The sequence below is a fragment of the Narcine bancroftii genome, chromosome 4, assembly GCF_036971445.1.
Source record: "Narcine bancroftii isolate sNarBan1 chromosome 4, sNarBan1.hap1, whole genome shotgun sequence".
NCBI lineage: Eukaryota > Metazoa > Chordata > Chondrichthyes > Torpediniformes > Narcinidae > Narcine > Narcine bancroftii.
This window is the reverse complement of record NC_091472.1, coordinates 214,589,204-214,609,372: the sequence shown is the minus strand read 5'-3', so window position 1 is coordinate 214,609,372 and position 20,169 is coordinate 214,589,204. Positions and strand designations below refer to the sequence as shown.

The 20,169-nt window shown below is 47.6% G+C and overlaps 1 protein-coding gene across 3 annotated transcripts in view; it reads right to left on the bottom strand.

Annotated features, from left to right (window-relative positions):
- Positions 1-1,257: 1,257 nt before the first annotated feature.
- The window catches only part of LOC138761575 (partitioning defective 3 homolog B-like), a 1,428,627-nt gene continuing 1,409,715 nt past the window's right edge, over positions 1,258-20,169 (bottom strand). For all 3 annotated transcript variants that reach the window (XM_069933904.1, XM_069933905.1, XM_069933907.1), the window contains one exon: positions 1,258-8,973. In XM_069933904.1, the coding sequence (XP_069790005.1) occupies positions 8,577-8,973 (397 nt within the window). In that variant the 3' untranslated portion in view covers positions 1,258-8,576. The remainder of the gene's footprint in view (positions 8,974-20,169) is intronic.

The following is a 20,169-nucleotide window of genomic DNA, read 5'->3' as shown; positions in this document are numbered from 1 at the left end:
TCTGAGAATCAAACATCCACCACTACTATCTGGCTTCTCCCATCCACCCATTGTCAAATCCAGTTCACTAGTTCACCATGAGTATCAAATGTCTGAACCTTACTGACAAACCTCCAATATGGCAGTGTCAATGACCCAGATTTGAATTTGGCGCTGTCTGTCAGGTGTTTGCACATTCTCCTCCTGTTTCTTCCAAAGGTGCATGGGATTAATTGGTCAGAAGGGCAGCACTGGGGCCGGAATAGCCTGTAACTGTACCGCATACCTATTAAATGAAAACAAATTTAGCTGTGCAATTCAGCCTATGGACACTGAGTCAACCATAGGTGTCACAGTGGAAAGACGTCTCCTGGGACACCTCAAGAGGTGTGATGGGATGAAGTGCATTACTTTACAGCTTGCTCAGTTGGCTGCAGAGGCAGTGCAGCTTGAATGGCAGAGGCGAGGCTGCATGACATGTAAGAACATTTTAGAAATTGTACGTTTCAGTAGCAGACTGTTTGTGGAAAACTATGGTGTTGGTGATCTTGCTTCCTCAAATGCTCAAGGATAACATCCAGGGCATCACCAAACCCGCCATCCGTCTCCCGGCCCAGTGTGGTGGGGTCAAGTGGATCTCAGGGCTGATCTACAAGGAGACCCGCGGGGCGCCAAAGGTTTTTCCCTGGAGAAGGGAGGGGGGTTCTGCAGCTGAGGGGCCAGTGTGTGCAGCGAGCTACTGGCGACTCGAGGCAAGGAGCCCGCAGAAGCTGTGGGCTGCTGGACACTGGCTCAAACTGGCTGGAGGGGGTACCAGGCATTGGAACCGGGATGCGAGGAGGCGCCTGGGGCGCTGAAGGGTTCCTGACTGCGTTGGAGGTTGGGATCTGGAGCTCGGGTTGCCAGTGGTTCAGACTGGATTCTGTGTGGCTGCAGGAGGCTGCGGAAGTGTGGGAGGTGATTCTACAACCATCGGTGACTCTGAATGGGGAGGCTCTCTTTTGCTTCTCACTCTCTCTAACTGTAAGAGGCACTTCGGCAATTCCTGCCGGTGGAGAATCCGTCTGCCTTGCAGCAGGCAAAAAGGAATTTCATGTAATAGGACACTGTTTGATTACTATGGTAATAAATTGAAGCTTGAATGTGCCTCGAAGATACCATTGCTGATGGAACTGCTCCCACGGAAATTAACAGGCAGCCCAAATCAGAATCAATACAGGAAAATAATCCATTTTCATTGAAAGTGTTTGGAAGTTTTGAAAAGAAAAGTTGAGTCTGTTAGTTAATAATAAATGTTTATAAAAAGAGAAAACAAAAACACACAAGAAGTGGGAGAAGAGTTCTCCAAATCAACTACAATCCAGAATCCCATTACATTTTTGGCTTCATTGTTAAAATGGTTCAGTGACTCTCAACGTGGTTGTTAACATTTGAATTTCAGAATCTGGACGGTCTTCATAATCACGTGGTGGCGTGGTTTGCAAACCCCTCTTTGGAACAGATTTAAGGTGATTAACCGTGACTGAAGATGTTGCATTGTATTTGCAATCACTCTTGGTTATCCATGATATCTTGCTGTCCAAACACCGACATTACAGTTCAATCACAGGGTCAAAGAACAGAAAGCAGCAAGGAAGTCATCAGATGCATTTGGAATGTCAAGATGATGATCCGGGTAAAACCTGTCATAAACTTCAAAACGTTTTCATGAGATTAGAACCAGCATTCATGCGTAGCTAGTCAATTCTTTGATGCAGGAGATATTCAAACCCTGAATAATAATTGCAGCCTGATGCTCTGTGGCTGAACGTTCATTATTCCTGACTTCAACTGCAGCCTTTCAACTTTCACTCATCGATGTTCTGAACAAGCAGAGCCCAGAGAAGGGCTGCATCATCGCACGGGCAAGCAAGGAGGTTTTCTGAGTTGCGGCTATGTTTTCCAAAGGTACAGAACTCCCAATTTAAAACAGAATGCAGGATGGGAACATGGGAAGGAAGTGACAAGTCACTGCTGAGGACTCAGCTTGTATCTGGTATGACAGGGTATATAGAGGTGTTTGGGAGATATATTGGGAAAGGTTTGTTAGAGCAGGTCACACACAAACACTTTAAAACACAGAATGTTTGCAGGAGCTTTTGCAAGATGCTCAGACTCATGATGGGCTGTTGTTTGCAAAAGGCAACAAATGTAACAACAAGCAGTAGCAGCTTTGTCTGGAAAACAGAACTTACTGTCTGGAAGGTCATGTGATCTCTGCAGGCAGAGAGCAGGAAAAAAACAGGCTTTGCTCTCAGAGTTGGGAGTGAGAGAGAGAGGAGAGACATAGACTTTGGTTCCAGAGGGACAAGCTGGCAAGCTCTGGAAGATAGCCTGGTCAAAGGAGAGGACTGGCTGTCCAGTGTTTCCCTTGGAATAGGGGAAACAGAAAGGAATTCTGTGCTGACCTGAAAGAAAGATGTTATCATCTGGAGAATCCTGAAGGGGGCAAGTTTTGTCAGCAAGACACTGGGGTGGCTGATCAAAAAGGAATCAGTTGTGGATATGCTGGAACAAGAAAAACTCTGAAAACCAACAAGAACCCTCCTGAGTGGTAACCATTTACCTGTTAAGCACTAAAGCCTGGTGAACTTTATTAATGTTAACTTCTGTGCACAGTACAAGAATTGCCTGCAACCAATGAGATTGGACTGTGAACCAAAGAACTTTGTTTAACTTATACACACATTACACATACCTGCGCTTAGAATTAGAGGTTGTGGGGGGGGGGTTAAGTGAGTCAATAGAGATAAGTTAAAGTTTGATTCTATTTTCATGTTCAAAGATAATTAAAAGCAACTTTTGTTTAAGTAACCCTTTGTTGTGGTGCTTATCTATTGCTGCTGGGTTTTGAGGTCCTCTGGACTTGTAACACTGGGAAGTGAACTTGGATATTAGGGACCTGCCAGTTGGTTTGGCATCAGTCTCCACTCCATTGAGGTCATCTACAAGAAGAGTGCATTAAGAAAGCAGCTTCTATCTTCAAAGACCTCTGCCACCCAGCCGTCTGCACACTGATACCATCAGGAAGGAGCGGCACCAGGACTCCGCCATCAAGTTTCTGAACGGACAATGAACCACAGACGCTACCTCACTTTCTCTTATTTTTGCACTAATTTATATATTTTTAAATGTAATCATTGCAAAATTTGCATTGTGATGCTGCCGCAAAGCCATGACTTTCGTGACACGCTCCTGACAATAAATTTTGATGCTCATTGCCCGACAATCTCATCAGCTACAGGTATCTGAGCAGAAGGGAGAGGAGCTCACCCCCCCAGCCCCCGCAGCGCATGGGCTTCACGAGGAGAACCCCACCCTATCACTGGCCCCAAGGAAGTGGAGGAAGAGATGAATGTTGAATGGGGAGTGTAAAGGCATATGGGAGATGGGTGATGAAGAGGCAATGATAAAAATGAACAGTGAGAAATATTTCCTCAATGGGAACGAATGGAATAACAGAATATCACCAAATCAGAGCACAGTCATTTGGAGATTGCAGACAGGAGGTGCTCTGGAGAAACTCAGCAAGTCACACAACATCCATATGAAGTAAAGTGTAACCAATGTTTCGGGCCTGGCCCTTTGTCAAGGTAGGAGAAAAAAAAAACATTCAGGTGCCTGAATAAAAAAGGTGGGTGGAGAAATGGGGAGGGAGGAAAGAGCAAGAGGAGGAGCACAGGCTAACGGGTAAGAAAGGTAGAAGAGAAAAAAAGCTGAGAAGTGAGGGGGAGAGAAGGGAAGGAAGTTGGGAGCTGGAGGGCAGGAGAGAGACGGATAGGAGAAGAAGGAGACCCAGGGAAGGGGGTTAACAGAAATTGGATATCAATATTAATGGCGTCAGGTTGGAGAGGGAACCCAGGGTTATTAGTACTGAAGTGGATTTCATTCAGTGAGGAAATTAACAGCAAGAGATTCAAGAAGAGGAGATCTGGTGCAAGTTAGCCATGACCTAACTGAATGGTCTATCACAGTTGAGGGAGCAATTGGTCTGTTTATCTTTGGGGCAGCAGAGCAGCTGGTTCTCTCCTCCAGTCATAACCTTGGCTGCTCTTTGAGGGGAGGTCTTGCCCTTTCTCCCTGTGATCCTGGGTGGGCTTCTTCTGGGTGCTCTGATTTATTCCCATGTCCCAAATACATATAACATATAACCATATAACAATTTACAGTTTGGAAACAGGCCATATCGGCCCTTCTTATCTGCACCGATTTACATTCCACCTGCCCACTCACTTACCCATAACCATCCAACCCCCTCACATCCATGTACTCATCTAACCTCCTCTTAAATGACAGAACCTGTGGATTGGTTTATTAATTAATTTCCCCCTTGTTGAGTGATGGAAGCTGTGGGAAGGAGTTGATGGGAGTGCAAAATGGAATCAGTCAAGATCTCAACTACTGGTAAATTAATCCTAAAATGGAGGACTCTGTGTGTCTGATCTGTGTCATTATAGAACATAGGTGGCACGTTTGGCATAGCAGTGCGTGCAACATCTTTACAGTGCCAACGATTGGGACTGGGGTTTGAATCCCTCGCTGTCTATAAGGAGTTAGTACGTTCTCCCCGCATCTACGTGGGTTTTCCCCCACCGTTCAAAACATAGCAGGGGTGTAGGTTAATTGGGCTCGTTGGCCAAAATGGCCTGTGATCATGCTGTATGTCTAAATAAAAAATCATAGAACATTACAGCACAGTACAGGCCCTTGGCCTTCGATGATGTGCCGACCTATATAATCCTACCAAAAGAAAAATTCTTCCTACCTCATAACACCCTATTTTTCTTCCATCCCTGTGCCTGTCTAAGAGTCTCTTAAATGCTCCAATTGTTCTAGCCTCTACCACCATCCCTGGCAAGGCATTCCAGGCCCCCACAAGTCTCTGTGTAAAAACGTACCCCCTGATGTCTCCCCCAAACTTCCTTCCCTTCACTTTATCCTCTGGTGTTACAGCAGTGACATGGAAATCAGATTCCCATTTAGGGAATCCCATGCAGAATTATATAGTTGTGTACCTCTTGAGAAAATTACATCTAATTTAAAGAATAAGTTTGATACTTTTTTGAAAATATGATGCCCATACTTAGGTATTAATTTGTAAAGAGCTTTCCCGCATGAAACCTTGCAAACACCTTGGGATAAATAAATGATGACATTGAGAAGGCAAAGTTGAGTGAATGGTGGTGATATTTTGGTATTCCTTTTTTTCTGTATTCTTATTTCTGTCTGTTTCTTTGTTCTTCCTTTTGTTTTTTTCTTTCTTGAGATTATTATTTCGGGAGAGGGGTTGCTCATATGTAGCGTGTATATGACTGTCATTTTCTGTATTTGGGTATTAATACATGTACAGAAATTTAAAAAAAAGATGTCCTCTGGTGTTTGTTCCTCACACCTTGGGGGAAAGGTGTGGGCTGACTACCTTATTTATGCCTCTCAGAATCTCTATTTTCCTAGGGGTGAGGTATCACCTGTTTAAGGAAACCCCTTATTTCTCCCAACAAATGAGGTGAAGTTCACAGTCTTCAAAGATGCAGATATAGTGGAATAATCGATGGATTAGTTTCCTCCTGTTCCCATGATGTGCGTCTGCAAAATCCACTTATGGTGACCACAACTCAATGACGGCCATCTCTTTCTCTCACTTTCGTTCATGCAATGAATTCATGGCGGTATACCATGTTAATGAGATTCTGGTGCAGTGAAACTACATTTAATGGATTCGTTAATCAGGACTGAATGGGTCATCTTAAAAATATAACCAATCACACACTGAGAGGTTCTGACAAACCTAAATTGTTCCATTGGTGCATCATTCAAAGACCAATCAAATGATCATGAAAACTTGTGCAATATCCCAGTTGGAAAGAATTTTAAAGTGGGATTTTTTTTGTTCTTTACAGAACAATGGTCTTTGACTGCACGTGGAAGGGAGGGTAAGAAAAAGAATGGAGAACCCCACATATTTGATCGATTTTCTTGCCACCTCTTCAGAGACACCCATATCCTTATTCCAACAGCAAGTGGGGGAGGCTATTTTATTTCACAGTAACGGGCCCTTCTGGCCCACAAGCCTGCACCACTCAATTACATCCATGTGACCAATTAGCCTACTGATCCTGTCCATCTTTGGAACTTGGGAGGAAACCAGAGCATCCGGAGGAAACCCATGTGGATACAGGAGAATGTACAAACCCCTCACAGACAGTGTCAGGTTCAAACCCGGGTCACTGTATTAGCACTAGACTACCACCTTCGCTCAAGCGGAGACGGGTGTATTTAAGGGGAACTTTGGACACAGGTGTTCTCTCCACACCCAATGAGGATGAGCAAATGAGAGAAGATGGTAACAGCAACAGTGAGCCACTAACACTGGACAACAAAAATTTTGCTTCCTGAACTCTTGTATTTTCTAATACATTTTGAGCTGCTGATCATGAAAATCAACATAAAACTTTCCTATTAAGGCACCAATTTTTTTAGACATAACCTATTTTTGTGATTTCCTGTCATTTTTCAAGCCTACCTCAAGCAGACAAACCATGAGGTGCCACATGTCGTTGAAAATTCATTTTCTGCATTCGCAATTGGATTCCTTCCTTGCTCATCTTGGTGCAGTCAGTGATGAACATGGTGAAAGGTTTCACCAGGACATTGCCATCATGGAAAAGAGGTATCAGGGCAACTAAAATCCATCAATGCCGGCTGACTATTGTTGGACACTGACATGAGAGGCATTAGATGCTGAGTACAAATGAAAATCAATGGCAAAATCTTTAGAACTAATGCAATATGTCAGCATCATTATGTAATTGAACATGCTTAAAAATCCTATTTACTCTGTCTATCCCCCTCGTAATTTTAAATACCTCTATCAAATCTCCCCTCACTCTTCAACGCTCCTAACCTGTTTAACCTTTCCCTGTAAACGCAGTTCCTGAAATTTGAACACCATCCTCGTAAATCTTCTCTGCACTCTTTCTTTCCTGTATTTAGGTGACTAAAACTGCATGTAATAATCCAAATTTGGTCTCACCGATGTCTTATACAACTTTACCATAACATCCCGATTCTTGTACTTTGATTTATGAAGGCCAATATGCCAAAAAGCTCTCTTTACAATCCTATCTACCTGTGATGCCACTAATCCTCAATTTTCTTTTAGGAAGCAAACCTTTTGATAAAAAAATTGTTGTCCGGTGTAATTTGGGAGCAGAGAGCCACCCTCTCCTTCCACAACCTACTAACCACCCTGGCCAGAATCTCACTCAGATCAAACCGGCAATTCGGTGTGGGATTTTCCTCACTTGGATTGCTCAGGAAGACTGGTGAGAGAATTCGGCTGGAAACCCTTGGCCATCAAATCCTGGATCACAGTGCTCCAGGAATGCTGACTGAAATCACACATGGGACTTTCTCTCTCTGTACTTCTTCCTGCAAAATGTGTCTTTTGCCAAAGAAATACATTTTCTATTTAATTAAGTGACAAAAAAAAACACTTTTAATTAAATTTAATTGCAAAAGCCCACTTAAATTGACATTTATGACTATATATTTTAAGCTAACTGTATGATATCAGTGTGGTGATAATTCCCTGGAACCCACTAAATGGCATGTTTTACCAGATAGAGATCAGGCTTTGAATCTCACATTCGCTCCAAAATCAAAAAGTATATCCTGCTAACTACCAGATATTAAAGGAACATCTGACACACTAAAAGGAGAGTTATGACTGGTTTGTGGAGCGGCAAAAAATCGAAAAGCTGGGGATTTATGCGATGGAGTGTGATATTACCCACAGGGCTTCTCAGCTCTTGGGCTTTGCCAGTGCAGCTGATTGACTTCTTGGGAGATAATGATATAAGTTGATTAACGGTAAACATTCACCAATCCTCAGAAACTGGTCAAAAAACTGTTGTGTTTATCGTGGTTTGCTGCATGCCAACTAGTAAAGGAGATGCCACAATTCTAAACTGCGCACCACATTGGCTTGGCAAAGTCCTTCTTGACTGAAACTTCGTGGACTATTTGAGCCTTGAGGCTTGGCGCTACACCAATAATATCATGCACAGTATACTTGAAGGCCAGCCTACTCATGAATGGCAAACCTCTTCGGTGTGTAATAAATGGATACAAGTGGAATACCTCAGACTGGATGCAATGATTACATTTGGATCAATAGTTCGATTGATACCTCTTTAAAATCGCATCTGTTGCTTGTGATTATTTTCTTGCCCAATAGGGTTTCATTTAATACATTTATAATTCAAGGCGCTTTTAATTTTATGCAGGGGAGGCCAATATTTTGTCACCTCAGTGATCCAGCTGGGAGGTGATGTCCACGAAGAGCATTATCGGCACCGGCAATGGGAAGACTTTGGGGTTGATCTTCTCTGTAGCAATGCTGACTTAGCTGGTCAGAGTGAACAGCACTGCATGATTTATTTTCCTTGATTCAGGTACACAAGAAGGGAGGCACTGTGATTGTTCTCGAGAGAGAGGATTAGGGGAGGACCATAACTGCAAATGCCACGTCTTGGCATTTCCTCACTGGTTTTTGGCTAGACAGCTGCCGTCATGCCATTCTTTTGCCTGGGGTCTCGGTGCTGGTTCTCCTGGTAGGGGTACCTGTATCGATCCGGGCTGCTCTCCCTGTATGCCGTCTTGCCCTGGTCATGGTGGCGAGCCATTTTAAAAGTCTGCGTCGGGGACGGAGGGACGTCTTGTCTGTGGGGCCCCTTGTACTGCGCAGTGGGGTTGTACGCAGCCTCCCACTGACTGGCGTGGTTCAGGTAATCCGGGATCCTGGGATCCGTGCGGGCATCCACGGTGTTCCGCGGATAGTTCCCTCGATGCGGGTATCCAATGGGGTAGCGCTGGGCTCCCAGATAGCTGGGAGCTTCTCTGTCACCGTAGGAAGCTCGGAGCTGATATTCCTCTGGGTCTCCAGGGATGAGTCTAAAGCAAAACAAAAAAACATTGATTTGACATGGCTGTCTAGAGTACCCTAACATCAGGCCCCAGGAAAGAACTGCAGGCATTGGAGAGGGTCCAGAGGAGGTTTACAAGGGATGAGAGGGTTAATGTATGATGAATGTTTGACGGAGTTTAGAAGGATGACGGGGTAATCTCATGAAACCTACTGAACATTGAAAGGGCTGGATAGAAGATGCTTCCAGTAGTGGGACCAGAGGGCGCAGCATCAGAGTGGAAAGGATATCCCTTTGGATCAGAGATGAGGAAGAATTTCTTCAGCCAATCTGTAGAATTCATTGCCACAGATGGCCGTGGAGGCCAAGTAGATTTAAACCAGAAGTTGACAGGTTCTTGACTAGTAAGGGTGTCAAAGGTTATGGGGAGAAAGCAGGAGAATGGGGTGCCACTCTGCTGCTTTATCTTGTAGACTAATGTGGACTGGTATTGGTGACCCCTCTCCCCTCTGCTGGTGACCTAACCTGGTTTCTGGAGATACACTGGTCCTGGAAAAATTAAATGCTTCATATACCCTGTTACACTAACCCCTTCGTGGCCTCATCCCTCCCTAACTCTGTCACCTTCTCTATTCTTACAGCCCTTGAGACGCATACAACGCTGGTCATATCTTCTTTGCTTATAAGGCATGGAATTTTTGTTTTAAATCTCTGGCTCTCTTGCCTCATTTTAAGTTGCTTCTTCCAACTTTTCTGACCTCCCACATTCTTCCCATTCTCTCTCCGCGGTCACTGCCCCATCCGCCGAGTTTTCCAGTACTTTCTGCTTCTAGTCTTCATTGAGGCCTCACTCCACACTCCCCACCCCCCTTACCAATCGATCCCTGCCCCAGCCCTTCTCCTTCTGCTCAGAGGAGTCCTCTGCCTGAAACACTGCAACTGTTTTTCTTTCCGCAGTCACTGACTGACCTGCTGAGTGTTTCCCACATTTTCTGATTTCAGATTTCCAGCATCTGCGTTTTTTAAAAATAAAAATTTAGAACCTGAGAACGCAGAAGCAGGCCCTTCGGCCCATATAGTACATGCTGAACTATTTATACCCCTCCCTTGTCCACCCTCTCCATATACCTATCCAATCATCTGATTAAACTGCTGTTTGGAAACTGGTCAACGGCAAGTATGGGCCCAATTATGTAAACGTCAGTGAAGAATAATTAACGGAGGTCTTAAGTGAGAGAGGTTTCAGAAGCTGATGGTGTGGGGAGGCAATGGGGAAGTGAGGCACTAACCCACATGATTTTAGTGGCGATTCGATGGAATAGGATGCCCCCAGTATCACTTCCTGCACTATTTTACAGCAAAGTGCGCCCACGACTCACATGATAGAGGTCCATATTAATGTCCAAACACTGACAATACTCCAGGGCACAGAAGAGCTTTAAAAAGTGTGCCATTAATTGCATTAATAGTGGAAACCATCATCATTAGTGTTAATTATTTACATGGTGTGGAAGTGCAGGTTAAAACTCTCTGGTCTGGCTTTCTGTAGTCTGGCAATTCCTGTGATTCAGCACGGCTTGAATCAGGCGTATGGATCTCTACTAATTAATTCGAACTAAGATCTAAAAAGATCTGTGATCTGAAGTACCCTGTTGCCAATAACCTGCCAGAGCAATTTTTGGATCTCACCTGACAACATTTACGGAAGGAGGGTTTCCAGACAGTTCTTTGGACCCGACACAGCCCAGATTAAAATGGTAGCAGCGCTGGAGCTGCTGTAAGGCAGCGCTGCCGCTATTGCCGATCCAGGAGAACAGGGAGCGGACATACAGCACTGCCTGAGAGTGATACTGACGGCTCCACACAGGCTTTAAACGGCCCGTTAAAGGAGCCGATGGCATTGTTTTCAATTCTGCAATGATCGAGATCTGTGCCAAGATGGCAGCATCTGTGCTGGGCAGCGAACTACGAGGGTTGGCAAACTCCGGACGGGGAGGGGGGGGCAGGCAGCGGACCGAGGCAGGGCACCAGAAATGGGGAGAGCACGCTCCCCCCGCCCCCAATGAGAAGGAGTGGCAGAGGAGACGACCCTACAGAGAAGGTAACCATGGCATCAGAGGGGCCTAGTGGCTGTTTTTCTTTCCTCTCCACCTCATTCTCCTGCCTTCTCCCCATAACCTTTGATACCCTTACTAGTCAAGAACCTGTCAACCTCTGGTTTAAATCTACTTGGCCTCCACGGCCTTGACTGGCTCAAGGGTTCCGGTGCTTTATTGGAACTGGGATTTGAAGGGTGCTGAGAGCAAGAAGGGCTACGGAAGGGCCTCAGGCACTGAAGGCTTCCTGATCGCATCGGAGATTTAGATTTGAAGCTCAGGTGGCTGGTGGTTCTGTGCGGCGAAAGGGCTGGAGGTGAATCCATGGACACTCTTTTTCTCATTGTTAGGGGCGTCGGGCAACTCTGCTTTACGGCAGACAGAAGTTGAAGTAGACCATGTATATTATATTTTTATGTATTAGTACGTGACAATAAAGAAGCCTTGAACCTTGAGAACAGCGTTAAGAAGCATTCTCCTGCCCCACTGGGGTGGGCAGAGGGGTGGGGGATATCGATCGCTGTAGTGGGGATTTTCTGTGGTCCAGCATTCGTCAAGGGTGCTGGGCCAACCTGTATAAAAATATAAAATGTGGATAGCTCTGGAAAATGGATCTACACGTTGAAGATTTCCATGACTGCTCCAATTTACTTTCCGCTCCTCTGTATCCTGACAATCTATTATTGTCAGCTCTCTGAAGAATATTGTTTACTTGATTCCTATGGTTACACTTCGTGGAACACCTGCGATCCAATGCAGAGAAAAATCAACAACTGATCTATTATTTTGCTGTAAGGCTTTATTTCAGCACTTCCACTTTTGACTGCTTATGGGGGAGGGGGATGTTGGGGAGGGTTTGTGCTGTCCCCCAGGTGATATCCCCGGCCGGCTGCTTTAACCAGGAAATGATTCTCGCTGCACGAACATCTGGGGCCTTGCCCGCATGACGCGCGACACCAATGCATGCCCTTTGCTGTAATCCTCTTCCAATACTCAATGCACAAGACAAAAGCAGCCTGTCTGACCCCTCTGGTCATGTGTCACAGAAGCATCCTGGCAATTCTCTTCATCAGTATATCCTCCCATTGTTCGCCACCTTGAATGATATCTGTCTCGGATGCCCAAGAAAATTTGGCATGTTGCCAATGTCCCTTAATAACTTGTACAGGTGGACTATTGAAAGCATCCCATTAGTGTGGTATGGGAACTGCTTTAAAATTTAAATTTTAGACATAGTTTTTAGCCCACGAGCCCATGCTGCCCAATAACACCCAATTGACCTACACTCCTGGTACGTTTGCTCTGCCCAAGATCACAAGAAGCTTGTGAACCCACCCCTCCTCCTTTTCATCAACTCCATCTATAACTCTCGCTGCCTTGGAAAAGCAGCCGAAATACTAAACGACTCATCTCACCCCAGCTACCTCCTCTTCCCATTGGGAAGAGCACTTCCACTTTTGACTGCTTATGGGGGAGGGGGATGTTGGGGAGGGTTTGTGCTGTTATCACGCTCCTGAATGAACCACAGGAGAGCAAAATGATGCCACCGTCCCAACTGGTCTCTCACTCTCACCCTGCACCTGGTATCTCTGCACTGTCTTACTTGTACTAAGTATGAGTTGTCTACTGGTCTGCTTGCAAAAGAACCTCCATCTCTGCACTCTGATACCTAGGACAACAAAGTTAAACTATTAGCGTTTTCCACCTTAAATGCATCTCTGACATTTGATGAAATTATTCAAATTAGTAAAAATATTCGAACTTCTCCCCCGGTTAAAAAATTTCACTACAATTCCTCATTGGGATTTAAGGGTACATTAAAGGGGACTCTGCTTTGGCAAGATATTGTTTCACCCACTCATATTTAATGGTTACATGACAACATGACAAATTTTGGAAAAAAAATTTCATCTAATATTAAAGATGCAAAGTCTGAATATGAGAAGATATGGGGCCTTCACAGAATGACATGATCACATCAGAGAAGTATAAAATATCTTGCATAAGGGAATTTTGCGTGGATCTTTTGTATAATTTTGTATTCAATATTATTTTTGGACATATTTAATATATGTCAATAAAAATATAAAATTAAAACAATTTAATTATTTAATAATTGTTTAATTATTATAATTATAGAATATGATGTTCTGAATGAAATAAGTTATATAATATTATGCTTCTAATTTACAATTGACATGAGATTTGAATATGATGTGATTCGTTACCTTGTGTGAAGGGTTTTTGCTGAACTCATTAAAAATATTTTAAAAAGAAAATAAAGGAAGTATTCTACATGATCAAATCTCTTGGTGATCTTAATGGTCTCTTTCCACAATTCCCTTCCCTGCAACAACGCAGTGTTGGGTGGTCTAAACAAGATTCTGTACACGTTTTACAAAGCTACTACTTGGGGCTCTCCCTTTGCAAATGAGCACTAATGCTTTATTTGCATTTTCTGTGGTCCCATACTAATCAGCGCTGTTACTTTTAGTGATTTTATTTCCATGTTGCTGGAACACTTTAAGAGTTTTATTCTCCAAAGACAAGGTGCCTCACTTGACTTCTCATCAAAAGGCAGTGCTTTGCAATTCCAGTTAGTTATGGAATGTGAGTTATTTATGAATAGACTATGAATAGTGGCTGAGGGGCCCACACAGGTTGCGGGTGACTTGTGGTCGGTTGGGGGGGGGGAGTCCCCGCATGGGAGTCCAGCATCAGAGTTGGGATTCGAGAGGATGCTGAGGGCGAAAGAGGCTCCCAAAAGGCCTTGGGCCTTTAATTGGGACCTGGAGCTCGGGTGGCCGCTGGATCGGACAGGCGTCTGCGCGGCTGCAGAGGCTGCAGGAGGGCCAGAGGCGAATCCACGTGGTACACCACCAGCCTACTGCAGGGGGAAAACCTCTGTACTTGCAGGAGTGTAAGGGGACAGGACAACTCCTGGCCACCTGTCAATCAGTTGGCCTGAATGGATCAAGCCCCACCCAGTCGGGTGTCAATCACCCTCCAGGATATAAGCCTGTGCCAGCCTCCCGAGGCCTCACTCAGAGTTGCTGCAGCCTAGCCAGCCTGGCTCTGTGGAAGTCTTTGTGGATTAAATCCTGTTGTACAGTCTTTAACTTTGTGTGTGTCTGATTCTGGGTAACAGTGCACCACAATTTAATCCACAAACTTTTCCCAAGGTGGCTATGGAAAAAGTCCTGTGTGCAGGGAGCCTCAAGGTCGACCCACGCCACCTGAAAGCCCAGACATGCTTTGAGATCTGGCAGCACGTGGTCGAGGCAATCATCGAGGCACACAGGGTGACATCCTGGATTTCGATCGGAAGAGGTTGGTCCTACTCTGGTCAAAGCTGGGTCCCCACTCCTTCCAGGTAACCAAAGGCTGCTCCATGTACAAGAATGCAATGGACACTCTTGAGAACTTGTACAAGCCCCCCATGAATGCGGTCTGTGCAAAGTACCTCCTCAACACCTGAGCCCAGCAACCCGGGATACGGCTGAGTCTTACCTGGGACACTTGCGAGAGTTGGCCCGACCGTGTCTGGCTGAATCTGGGATAGGTGCAGAGGAGGTCGAGAGGATGACCCAGGACACCTTTGTCCGAGGGCTACGCTCGAGGGCTGTCCTGCAGAAGCTGCTGGAAGACAATATCTATGCCCTAACCAGGACTGTGGAAGTGGTCCAAACTCTGGAAGCAGCAGCCCTGATTCTAGGTTCCTCCAGGCTCCCTCATGGCCCCCTCACACACTGCAGTTGCAGCCCCAGGCCGAGCTGGGGAGGAGAAAATCGCTGCGGGAGGCGTCTGGCGCCCCTGTAAGTACTGTGGGTCCTGGTGTGGGTCAGATCGATGATTGTGCCAAAACTGCCCAGCCAGGAACCAGTATTGTTCCCGATACGGCAAGAAAGGCTACTTTGCAAAAGTGTGCCTCTCTAAACCTGCCGGCAGCTCAACGGCCCTCTATGACCTCCCAACCTCCCCCGCAGACCCCCCCACGTGAATGTGCCGGGTGGCACCATTGTCCTCGCGACAACTTGCGCCTTCCCCGACTTCGACCGCGCAACATCCGGCCCCGCCAGCGACTGTCGCAGTGTGTGCCCCAAGCATCTGCACCAGCCTCTGCCCTCACCGGCGCTGCTCACTGAAAACTACAGCGATGTCACTTTCGGCTGATGTAACAACGTCGCTGCCGCTGGCCGTGATTATGTCACTTCCCCTGGCCCAGCGGACACAGCTGGGGAAGGAGGCCAGCCACGCATCAGCCCCCCACATGCCACCGCCATTTTGGGCCTGGCAGCGCCCAACACGTAGGGCCCCCGACGATGTTGAGAACGACGTAGTCAACACAGGCGATGACCAGGCCGCCCTACCGACGCTCCCCACGCCTCCGGGTGCCATCAACTGCTGCACGCCACACTCAGCAACCGACGGCAATGTTGTCAACACGGGCGATGACCAGGCCGCCCTACCGACGCTCCCTATGACTCCGCAGGTCATTGGCTACCGCACACTGCACCTCACGACCGATGTCGATGTGGTCAAAATGGGCGATGACCAGGCTGCCCTATCGACACTCCCCATCTCTCCGGATAGCGACGACTCCGACTCCGAGACGGTCCTGGCCGCCACCACACTGACCAGGGACATCCCCCACGACCTCGGGCGCTCAATAATGGACGTGCGAGTCAACGGGCAGGTAACAAAGTGCCTGTTGGACAGTGGCGCACTGAGAGCTTCATTCACCCGAGCATGGCCCACTCCCTGAGGTTAAAGGTCCACCTCATCACCTGCTCAATTGCCCTCGCCACCAAAGATAAGACTGTTGGTACCCTCGGGCGCTGCTCAGTCGATATAACGGTGGGAGGGGAGACTTACGCAGGATTCAGGCTCCTGGTCATGCCCAAACTCTGCGCACCACTCCTCCTGGGCCTGGATTTCCAGTGCCACCTGCAGAGTGTCACCCTTGCCTTCGGGAGGCCCCAATCTCCACTCACATTGCACAGCACACCAACCTACCAGCCCTGGCCAACCTGCGGTCTCTCCACATCGCGCATCACCCCACCAGCGCTTTTCCCACATCTTGCGCTAGGCTGTAAGCTGATCACCACCAGAAGTAGGCGCAATTGTGCCACAGACAGGGACTTCATCAAGGCGGAGGTGTGGCGACTCCTGGCGGAAGCCGTTATAGAGCCCAGTAAAGGAGAGCCGAAGTCCTGGTGGTCAAAGGTGGAAGTAAGCCGAGGATGGTCATGGATTACAGCCAGACCATTAATTGGTACACCCAGCTGGATGCCTACCTCCTACCGAGGATTGCCGACATGGTCAATGAGATAGCCTGCTACCGGATTTTCTCCATGATTGACCTGAAGTTGGCGTATCACCAAATCCCTATCCACCCGAAGGACAAGCCCTACAGTGCCTTTGAGGCGGACGGGCACCTGTACCAGTTCCGCCTGGTTCCTTTTGGGGTCACGAACAGGGTCTCCGTCTTCTAGCGGGAGATGGATCGCATGGTAGACCGGCACAAGCTGAAGGTAACATTCCCATATTTGGATAATGTCACTATCTGTGGCCGTGACCAGCAGGACCACGATGCTAACCTGGAAAAATTCCTCCAGACAGCCTTGGAGCTGAACCTCACTTAAAACAAGGATAAGTGTGTGTTTAGCACCACCTGCCTCACCATCCTGGGGTACATCGTGGCCCATGGAGTCGTCGGCCCAGATCCGGAAAGGATGCGCCCCTCCCCCCCCATGCTAAAGGCCCTCCGCAGGTGCCTGGCTCTGTCCTCTTATTACTTGCAATGGGTCCCTCGCTTCTCAGACAAGGTCCACCCACTGGCCCAAGCCACAACTTTTCCCCTCCCATCTGAGGCGCAGACAGCCTTCACCCGCATCAGGCAAGACATCGCAGATGCCACGATGCAGGCTGTGGATGAGGACTCCCCTTTCCAGGTGGAGAACGATGCCTCCGAGGTGGCCCTCGCTGCTACTCTCAACCAAGGGGGGCGCCCCATCGCCTTCTTCTCTAGGACCCTCCACTGCTCCGAGCTAGGGCACTCCACCATTGAAAAGGAGGCCCAGGCGATTGTGGAAGCGGTCCGCCACTGGTGCCACTACTTGGCCGGCAGGAGATTCACGCTCCTCACAGACCAGTGGGCCATGGCGTTCATGTTTAACACTACCCACAAGAGCAAGATAAAGAATGACAAGATCCTGCGCTGGAGAGTCGAGCTGGCAACCTACAGCTATGATATCCAGTACCGCCCCGGGAAGTTTAACGACTCCCCCGATGCCCTCTCTCGTACCTGCGCATCTATGCATGACGACAGGTTCAGGCATTGCATGAGTCCCTCTGCCATCCGGGTGTCACCCGGTTGTACCATTTCATTGTCCCAAAATCTGCCGTACACCATCAGGGACGTCAGGGACATGACCGAGGCCTGTCGGGTCTGTGCTGTGTAAACCCCACTTCTTCTGCCCCCCCAGGCCCACGTTGTAAAGACTACTTGGCCTTTCGAGTGTCTTGGCATGGACTTCAAAGGGACCCTGCCTGCCACGAACCGAAACGACTAGTGGACAAGTAAGTACTCATGCTTCCCTTTCACCATCGTTTGTCCAGACATCTCCAATGCCACCGTCATCAGGGCATTGAGGCAGATTTTCATCATGTTTGGCTATCCTGCCTTCATCCACAGCGACCGGGGATCTAGTTTCATGATCAACAAGCTGCGCCAGAACCTGATGGCGAGGGGCATCGCAACCAGTCACACAACAAGCTATAACCCAAGAGGCAACGGGCAAGTGGAACGCGAGAATGGGGTTGTCTGGAAGGCAGTCATCTGGCTCTCAGGTCAAAAGGGTGGGCCGTTGAGTACTGGCAGGACGCCCTGCCCGAGGCGCTCCATGCCATTTGGTAACTGCTGTGCACGGCTACCAACGAGACCCCTCACAAATGCCTGTTCTCATTCCCCAGGAGGTTGATGACTGGAATGTCACTCCCAGCATGGCTCACGTCCCCGGGACCGGTGCTTCTGCGTAAGCATGTATGACACACAAGGCAGAAGCCTTGGTGGAGCAGATTTTCCTCCTTCATGCAAACCATAACTACGCTTACGTTAGGTTCGGCAGTGGCAGGGAGGACACCGTCTCAACCAGGGACCTGACACCAGTAGGAGCACCCACCACACCACGCCACCCTCCAGCCCAGGACAACGCTAACCGGGCAGACATCCCTGTCCTCAGGCAGCTATGGGACACGCAAGGCCTCCTTGACCACCAGGGGTCCGCTTCAGCCTTAGAAGATGAATCCGCCTCCCCACCCATCCAATACGACCTGCATACATCAACCCCAGCCCCCCAGCCATGCCTCCACGCGGCACTACACCAGCCACGCACACCCCCACCACCAGCCCCCCTATTTCCCCTCTGACCAGTGTCCAGGAGCCTGTCCTACGACAGTCACAGAGACCCTGGCGGCCGCCGGATCGTCTCAACCTGTAAATATTGTATGTACATAGTGGGTGCGATTCCTTGTTATTGCGCCCCGCCCAGGACAATTTTAAAGAAGGGGGTGAATGTGGTGGTACATTACCGCCCTACTGCAGGGGGAAACCTCTGTACCTGCAGGAGTGTAAGGGCACAGGACAACACCTGGTTGGCTGTCAATCAGTCGGCCTGAATGGATCAAGCCCCAGCTGATCGGGTGTCAATCACCCTCCGGGATATAAGCCTGCACCGGCCTCCTGAGGCCTCACTCAGAGTTGTGGATTAAATCCTGTTGTACACTTTATCTTTGTGTGTGTCTGATTCTGGCTAACAGTGCGCCACACCACGGACACCCAGCAACTTTGAAGAGACTCTCTTTTGTTTCTCTTTCTCAATGTTAGGGAGACTGGGCAATGCTCATGGTGGCTCTTTGCTTCCCTGAAGGCAGACAAAAGTTGTAGTATATCAAGTATGCTACATTTTTAATGTATTATTATGTGAAAATAAAAGGAACCTTGAACGTTGTCATTATTAACATGACACCACACAGTATCCCTTCTTTACCAGCCCATACAAGAGTTGAGAAGCTGCAATGGTAAAGATGAAGGTGGCTAGAGTTTGGCACCAATGATCACAGATGGTTGTAGTCCATCTTGAATTGCTACAGCTGGGACTCGAGCTGTTTAGACTGCAGCATCTCAGAGCAAATCCTCTGGTGTTTGTTACTTTCGCCCCCAGGAAAAAAAGTGCTGCTCACAAGCTTATGTGCATCTATTAAGCCATCTCTCATCCTTGATTAATGTAACATGATAGGTAGTCACAGTTGCAGTTGGTGAAAACAATGTGATATTTCGATCGCGCAGACAGTTTTCGATGGATCCTGGAGTCGTTTATGGTTAGGGAAGAATGCAGAGGTTCAAGAGCTGTTGGATTAAAAGCTCTTCTTGAACCTGGAACTGCTGGACTTCAGGCTTCTGTACCTTCTGCCCGAAGGTTGCAGAGAGAAGAGATCATGACCAGGGTTTTGGAGACCTGAGCAATTAAGTTGCAACAAGCGACTCGAACAGCTAAGGTGACCAAATGATTTTAAAAATCAAGATTAGAGACAATACTTGGGTTATGTTGTCAGCTGCAGCTATTGGTCGTGGCTATCCCTCAAGATCGAGGACGATGACCTTCGTTCCGCTGATCCACCGAGTGAAGACGCCCGTGCGTGTATTTGTTTAACGTGTACTCGATGTTGTGCTCCAAGAAGCTCATGATACCTCACAAATCAACCAGCTAGTTCCAATGGCATGGAAACCTCGATGATCAGAGCTGATCAATTTGTTGCAGCCTACACAGCCATTGAGATCGAAGTAATTTTCATTCACCAGTCCCACTGTTGAGGACTTGGTTGGATCGCTCTTTGTCACCCTCGACCTTACTGCCATGGGTGGCCCCACCAGGAGCACAGCTCCAGATGGCATTGCTCTCAGGACCACACAAGCTTCTCCACCACAACAAGGTGACAATTCATGGAGAAGAACCTTTGCTTATACATATAATAGTGAGATTTTTGTCCTATACAGTACATTGTACAATGTACATATGCACTGAAATTCCTACTTGCTGCAGCAGGGGCAGGTAGTTTTTGAAATA